The sequence below is a fragment of the Salvelinus sp. IW2-2015 genome, unplaced genomic scaffold, assembly GCF_002910315.2.
Source record: "Salvelinus sp. IW2-2015 unplaced genomic scaffold, ASM291031v2 Un_scaffold1991, whole genome shotgun sequence".
Taxonomy (NCBI): Eukaryota; Metazoa; Chordata; class Actinopteri; order Salmoniformes; family Salmonidae; genus Salvelinus; species Salvelinus sp. IW2-2015.
Window position 1 is genome coordinate 50,040 of NW_019943341.1, and position 8,233 is coordinate 58,272.

General features: G+C 45.5%; 1 protein-coding gene across 1 annotated transcript; it reads left to right on the forward strand.

The window, feature by feature from the left end:
- Positions 1 to 314: 314 nt before the first annotated feature.
- Positions 315 to 6,020, forward strand: LOC112072653 (sorting and assembly machinery component 50 homolog A). The gene is made up of 15 exons (XM_024140043.2): positions 315 to 477; positions 805 to 918; positions 1,050 to 1,151; positions 1,279 to 1,366; positions 1,561 to 1,667; positions 1,964 to 2,094; positions 2,787 to 2,874; positions 3,004 to 3,132; positions 3,248 to 3,319; positions 3,411 to 3,497; positions 3,616 to 3,686; positions 3,871 to 3,938; positions 4,051 to 4,197; positions 4,335 to 4,476; positions 5,315 to 6,020. Exons 1-15 carry the CDS (start codon positions 457 to 459, stop codon positions 5,358 to 5,360), a joined length of 1,413 nt encoding a protein of 470 aa, XP_023995811.1. The 5' UTR covers positions 315 to 456; the 3' UTR covers positions 5,361 to 6,020.
- Positions 6,021 to 8,233: the final 2,213 nt, after the last annotated feature.

An 8,233-nucleotide genomic window follows, 5' to 3' on the forward strand; every position in this document is an offset into this window, starting at 1 on the left:
ATGGGCAGTTCTGGGCACTTCTTAGTTGGTTGTGGTCTATTTTTGTCATTCTTTACAGTGCAATGGAAATACTTTGAAATAAACGAAGTCATAAGAAGCATACATCTGAAGGGACCAACATTATCTCTAAATATAATGCACAGACTTGCCCAAAGTCAAAGCAGGAACTTTACACAGGGCTGAAGTTTGAGTGTAGAGATACTGCCCTCTGCTGGTCTCGACACACACTACACAGTGCGCTGGTTTTGTCCCGCCCACCTGTCAGTGACAAAGGCACATGTTTGACCAATCACTGTGCGTAGAGCAGGCTTCGCAAAGTGTCATGGCGTCTCCCTTGAAGGGAGCTTGGACCTGGAAAATCTAGCCATTGGCAGTAGTGACTTTCTTCTCTAAATAGGCCTGTTAAAAAAACATTTACTTATCAAAAGGGATATTTTTCAAGAGAAAGACGTCACTATGGGGACTGTCCACGCAAGGGTAAATCTTCATTTCTTACAACCACGAGAAGTGGGGATGAAATTCTGCATGACCTCCCCGTTCTGTGTGTATTGTATGGTGGTGTACTATAGACGAACGCATAGGCCGTTGACTAGATACAGAAATTACATTAATGGCAAAGAGTTGTATGACATGCGCCAAATAGTTATTTTACTATATGTAATGTAATTTTATGCAATATGGATTGTGTCTGGTCTGTCAGCGTGTTAGAAAATGTACCACCTTGACAGAACGAAGCTAGCTAGATAGCTATCTAAGCATGGTCATATCTTCAGATAAGTGTTCTTCTTTCTCGACACTGTTCAGAGTTTGGACCCTCTCCCGATGCACGGGCGTGACATGGGCGTTCATCCCGACGACATGATTGAGGTGCAAGAGGCAGAACATGAGACTAAACAGGAGGTCCTAGAAAACAAAGACGTAAGCATCTCTTATCCAAGYTAMCGTTACTCMAAWTACAAGTTGTKYGYCATCTCMTTAGCAAAGGGAGCTGAGGAAATCATTGACCACCTAGTTGGAATGGATGCTGAGAATCTGTCCATTCATTGCAGGTTGTTGTCCAACATGTCAACATTGAGGGCTTGGGCCGAACGAAAGAGGATCTGCTGGGCTATGAAATCTCAGAGGTCTTCGATGCCAAAAACCTTATTGATGTAAGTATGAGCACTCTGGACTCCACATACTTAAACATGCACACATAACCTACACACACACTCTGAAATGTTCCCTTGTTTCAGGGGAAACATCTGTGCTAAAAGCTGTTTGGTGGGTCTTTGACAGGTCATGAAGAAGTCTCATATTGCCAGACAGAAATTGCTGCGTCTGGGCATTTTCAAAGAGGTGGAGGTTGTCATAGATACATCAGATGGTACAGTGTGCACCCATAAACACCTGTGTGTGTGTGTGTGTGTGTGTGTGTGTGTGTGTGTGTGAAACAATATCTCAACCATGAGATGTTGCCAATATGAAAGGATAACCAGTAAAAAGATATTTGCGTCACTGGAGAGGAGCCCTCTGTTAGTCTAGCTGTGGTCACGGTCTGTTTTGGTCTACCCCTCCCAGGTGCGGATGCGTTGCCCAATGGTCTGGACGTGACGTTCGAGGTGACAGAGATGAAGAGGCTGACAGGCAGCTACAACACCATGGTCGGCAACAACGAGGGCAGCATGGTGAGAGAATACACACACCACTATCTCTCACACACATACTTACAGGAGCGCTATAACAAAGCATCACACAATTGTTGGTCATTGAAACCCCTGTCACAATGACCCAGGGCTGACATTCCTAAATGCAATCATGTGATACAGAGGTGATTTCCAGACAGACAGGTTAAGCAGCTTCCCTGCCTCATTTTCACTGCAAACACTTCCAAATGGGTGCATAGTGTGGTAATGTACGTTCACAGACAGGTAGAGCAGGTGTGAGACCCTGACCTGGGAGTAACGTTATCTCTGTCTTCCAGGTGTTGGGTGTGAAGCTTCCTAACGTGTTTGGCCGTGCTGAGAAGTTAACCTTCCAGTTCTCCTACGGGACCAAAGAGACTTCCTACGGCCTGTCCTTCTTCAAGCCCCAGCCAGGCAACTTCGAACGCAAGTACGAACAGTGAACACCTCTGTCCTTTCTCTCTGTGTCGAAAGGACATTGAAATGGCACTTGCAGGCCTCCTGAGTGGCGCAGCGGTCTAAGGCACTGCATCGCAGTATTGCGGCGTCACTACAGCCTGGTGTTTGATCCCAGGCTGTGTCATAACCGGCCGTGACTGGGAGTCCCATAGGGCGGTGCACAATTGGCCCAGCGTCGTCTGGGTTAGGGGAGGATTTGGCCAGTGGGGCTTTACTTGCCTCATCCCGCTCTAGCGACTCCTTGTGGCGGGCCGGGTGCCTGCACGCTGACCGGTCGTCAGTTGAACAGTGTTTCCTCCGACACATTGGTGCAGCTGGCTTCCGGGTTAAGCGAGCGGGTGTTTGCGGGTCATGTTTCGGAAGACGCATGAGTCGACCTTCGCCTCTCCCGAAGCCCGTTGGGGAGTTCCAGCGATGAGACAAGATCGTACTCATGAAATTGGGGAGAAAAAAGCGGTATAAATTACAACAACAAAAAACATAGCACTTGCGGTGTAATGGCTGCCATTTTGTTTCAAGTWGTGATTGTTTCCATCAGTGGTCATATTGACCGTATGTTATGTTGCCATGGTGATGTATTTATAACCTTTATGTCGAACATAGTTCAGTAATGAGACGAGCACTGTATGGATCACGGCCCTGACAGGTGTTGTCTTGTTGCAGCCTCGCTCTAAACCTCTACAAAGTCACAGGCCAGTTTCCATGGAGCTCCCTCAAAGAGACAGACAGAGGAGTCTCCACTGAGCTCAATGTAAGAGGACTCCTACTGTGTGTGTTTGTGGGTCTGTGTGTGTCACATTAGTTTTTTTTTTTCTTCATTTTATCTGCCTTGAATTTCCACAGGGGTAACTTTCTCACCCTCCCTCTCTCTCTCCTATAGTTTCCTCTGTGGAGGACCAACCACACTCTGAAGTGGGAGGGTGTGTGGAGGGAGCTGGGTTGTCTGGCACGCAGTGCCTCCTTCGCCGTGCGAGAAGAGAGCGGRCACACCCTCAAGTCTGCCCTCTCGGTACAAAGCCCTTTGTCWCTCAGTTCCCTTTATCTAATAATCTTAACCCTTAATGRTCTTMACTSTCAAAATAGCAAGAATCTGAGTCAGTCTACTGACGGTAGTTGTCTTGCAGCACACCATGTCCATTGACACCAGGAACTCTGCCATCTTCCCCAAGAAAGGTGCCTTACTGAGGATCAACCAGGTATGTTTGTGTATGTGACTTCCTCTGCACAATACACCACTAGATCTATATGAAGTGGCCATACTGATGTGTGTTGTCTTGCCCTCTGTAGGAGCTGGCTGGCTATACAGGCGGAGACGCCAGCTTCCTGAAGGAGGACTTTGAGCTGCAGGTCAACAGACGGCTGGTCTGGGACTCGGTAAGGGAACACTACAGTCCCKAACCTGGGGGGAAATACCCAGGACAAATAGGAAGTTAATTATGGGTACCTGAGTGTTCAACATGTCATATAACATGGCCCTGGTGGTCTCTTTCAGGTCCTCTCCGCCTCCCTCTGGGGTGGGTGTCTCCTCCCCATCGGAGGTAGATCGTCCTCCATCGCTGACAGGTAGGACCACTCCCATCAGATTCATGGCACATGGATTTGATAGAAATCGCTAGGTGGCGCCATTGAGAACTCATTCTGTGAAGTATTTATCCTCCAGTGTTTAGGGGATGTTGTGAGGACCTGTGGTCTGTGAGTGACATTTGGCTGTTATTATATGTCATTGACATATTTCTGTATTGTCCAGGTTCTATCTGGGTGGTCCCACCAGTGTGCGAGGATTTGGAATGTACAGCATCGGCCCACAGAGCGAGGGTGAGGTCACGTGCTCTCTGTTTATTTGAACGGGTATGTGTGGTGCACAGGGTTGGGTCAGTTGCCCGGAGTCATGATGATGAAACGTAAGGTTTTACCTGTGTTGCTGCAGGTGACTACCTGGGGGGAGAGGCGTACTGGGCAGGCGGGCTCCACCTSTACACTCCTCTGCCCTTCCGTCCGGGCCGGGGYGGCTTCGGAGACCTCTTCAGGACACACTTCTTCCTCAACGCTGGGAACCTGTGCAACCTCAACTACGGTGGGAACCTTGAACTCCATATTAATCCATGTTCTGTTTTTCATTGCCCCTATTAACTAATAGATGTTAAAGTGTCTGTTTGTGCATCTACGTGTGCATTCTGCCTCTTCTTACGTGTAAGTGTTTCCTGTCCCCAGGAGAGGGTCCAAGAGCACACCTACAGAAGCTGGCAGAGTGTATCCGCTGGTCGTATGGAGCAGGCATCGTGTTGCGTCTCGCGAACATCGCCAGGCTGGAGCTCAACTACTGCATTCCCATGGGGGTTCAGAGTGGAGACAGGTACAACACACACACATTTGGAGGAGCAGGTCAGACTCCTGTAGGCTGGGGCTTTATATAGCGCTCTAGAAGGGGGRAAAAGTGTAAGAGCAGACTCGCATATACACTCCCAGAGATGCAGTACTTACATAAAAAATAAGTTGTTTTTTGGGGTATCTGTACTTTACTATTTATATTTTTGACAACTTTTACTTCACTACATTCCTAAAGAAAATTATATACTTTCAACTCCATAGATTTTCCCTGGCACCCAAAAGTACTTGTTACATTTTGAATGCTTAGCAGGACAGGAAAATGGTCCAATTCACACACTCGAGAACATCGCTGTTCTTCCCTACTGCCTCTTATCTGGCGGACACACTAAACACAAATGTTTCATTTGTAAATTATGTTGGAGTGGGCCCCTGGCTATCTGTAAAAAATTATTTAAAAAAACATGAAAATTGTACTATCTGGTTTGCTTAATATAAGGAATTTTAAATGATTTATACTTGTACATTTACTTTGATACTTTAAAAGTATTTGGTATTAAATATACTTCACTTTTACTCAAGTAGTATTTTATTGGGTGACTCGCTTTTACTTGAGTCATTTTCTATTAAGGTATCTATCTACTTTTACTCAAGTATGACAATTGGGTACTTTTTCCACCACTGCAGAGATGATAGAACAAGAGATGAGAGAGGAGAGGTGTTATTGCGGCAATGCTATACAACTCATATATGCTGTAAATAAACAGACACACAAGCCATAACACCTAGGTATACACAAGGTGCGGAACATATAGGTCTCAACTTTTCTTTGGCTCATCTTCCCTCTTTTTCCTTCCCTGCCTCAGGATATGCGACGGCATCCAGTTTGGAGCAGGAATCCGCTTCCTGTGATGTCATCACCCTGCCGCCCGGGTCCAACAGCAGAGCGCACGATGGGAAAGGGAGAAGAGCATTGTCACTTGTTATCCGTTGAGTGTAACACTAGCTGTGGGAGCCTACCAGAATGCACGGTTCTGGAGGAGGTCCCCGCCGCCCTTTTTGATATTAACCAATGATATCACCCACTATGTTTGCTGTGTTACTTTTCCACCAACCAATTACATTTCTGTCCAGACAAAGAGATTTGGGTTTATCTCCCCTGCCTTCCAAGACTGCTGCCTGCCCTATCCATAGGGAAGTGACTATTGGTTTTGGTTCTAGATTCATTTGACCCTACTAGAACTCTTGCCAACTGATTTGTCAATAGAATCCTGTACATGCCAAGATGTTGAGGCAAAAGAAGGGATCACATTTAATGGGGGAACATATAACCAGCACTTTTTGATGACAGAACTCACTTAGCCCATGGAAGGGAATTGATAACTCCTCATGTCAAAACGGTCGGTTCTGCTGTTTGAYGTGGAGAATTGAGAGTTGACTCCCCCTCTCCACAGCAGCCCCTGTGAATCTGAGGTGGGAACCCCAAGTGTGACCCACCACCACTGCTCTTATTGTTAGTCCTCTATTTAATGTTGTCTAAGTTACACAATAAATCACATTTGTTCCCCTTCATTTTTTTTTAGTGGTTTCTCATAGACACACATTTGCAATACTTTATTCAGATCCAAAGTTGATCTGAAACACCCTCAGACCTGCATTAACGACAGCAGTTACAACACACAGGTGTGTCACGTACAGGTCTCACTGTAGCCAGTTTTATCAGCCTGCAGTTATTAATAGTCACACTATTGGTATATAAGTCAACTGATATATTCAATGGCTTGGGAGTGCACCAACTGTCTACACTGAACTGCAGCATGCAGTTATCCAAAGCATGTGCAATTGCAACTAGTGAACTTCACTGCATTGTCAACATTTGACTTACATTGTAATTATAACATATCAACTATAATCTCATGGTAATCCATCTAGTTTTTACAGACAATTCAACTGCTCACTGAAGTCCTATTTACAGTGAGAAACGACACATTGAAGAGCCATGATGAGTCGATCTAAGAGCGCAAAACAGCTGTTGACCCAGCAAGGCCTGTATCCACAAAGCATCTCAGAGCAGGAGTGCTGTTCTAGGATCAGTTTTGCCTTTTAGATCATAATGAATAATATTATATGGACAGATCCTAAATAAGCACTCCTACTCTGAGAGGCTTTGTGGATACGGGCCCTGGTGTGCTATAGAGACAGCCTAGTACAGTACCCATGTACTGACATGTACTGATACTGACACCTCTCTACTGTACCACTTGTATGAATCTGCCAGCCAAACAACCTGACAGCATCTCTGTCTGTCTACTGAACTCTGTTGAACTGTGTTCATCCATCTCTCAGAGAAAGCCTGGTGGTTTAGTTTTCATATGGATGTGGATTTCATCCCTATCAAGCGTCAGCAGACCAGTATCAAACGCATGTGAACACTGTGCTGTGGGGCTTGTAGCCTTGTAAACAGCAGCTGGCAGTCCTCCAGACCCCCTCCAGTGACGTGGAGTTGTGACACTGATCCCAGCCCTATCGCTCCCTCACAGCACACCCACACCCCTGTGTAATAGACCTTTCAAAGCTCACCTYTATCTATATTTTATTTGTTTCTGTGTGTTTTCTTCCCTCCTCCGCCTCCTTCCTTCGCCATCCTGGGCTTCTTTATTGCTTGTTGTTGACATGGATCCCTTCAGCCCTCAACAGGAGGCAGCAGGGGGGATCTTCCAATTCTACATTTAGTAAATAGTAGGGGAAACTGACTCACTGATCTGTGCCTACAATGTAGCCTCGTGTCCAAGTTTAAAATGTAATGATGGAAATATATTGTTGCATGCATTGTTTAATTTGTCCTTCCAAACACTGTTCTTTTGTGACGGCTTAATTAAAAATGACCCACTGATACATTGCTCTTTATGTGGCGCATGGGTGATACAGAGGAGTATCTTATATTTCCCTCATGACATTTTAAACTTTGACACGAGGATACATTGTTGGCAAACAAGACAACATATTCAATTTAGGTACTAAGATTATTTCCAAAAATGGTAACAGGCAGTAAGTAGTACACTGTTGTCATGACTATGACATGGATACAAACCAGTAATACAGTAAGTATCCCTTTGGAAATCAGCAGGCTTATAGGGGTCACTAGGGGTCAAAGGCAAAAACACTGCCCAGATGACCACAGTGATATCAGTAGACATTTTGTGTGTGTGCATGCACGTGTGGGTCAGTGTGTGTGTGTGTGGGGGTATCCTTGCTTGCCCATCTCTTCATACTGAGAAGTAACCCTGTTGACCTTGGCATGGGGGAACCTGTGCCAGGCAGTTCAGTGTGGACTGGGGTAGAATGTTTGATCAGAGCTCATTCACTATGGGAGACACAGCAGCAGGTGTGTTCTCGCTGATATAGCTAGGCAACACAGAGAGTAGAATACTGGTGCCTTCTAACAGTCGAACATTGAACCAACTGAGTCTGCCTATAATGGAAGATAGAATATACTGTATGTTGAAATGGAGACTTATGATTGATTCTGCTTTACAGAAACTTGAATCTGAATTACAGAACAACAAATCACTTTGATACAGATACAATTGTCCTCACTCATAAACAATACAAAATGCATAATTCTTCATGTTAAACCATTTCCAAACAGGAGAGGGCATAACTGTGGAGTGTTTAAAGGACCTTGTAGTGAATGTTTGGGGTTCCTTCCACTACTATCCAGAGAGAACTGCCCTGCTCTAGCTTTCCATCAGGGAGTTCAGCAGAGGTCAAAATGTGTTTAACAC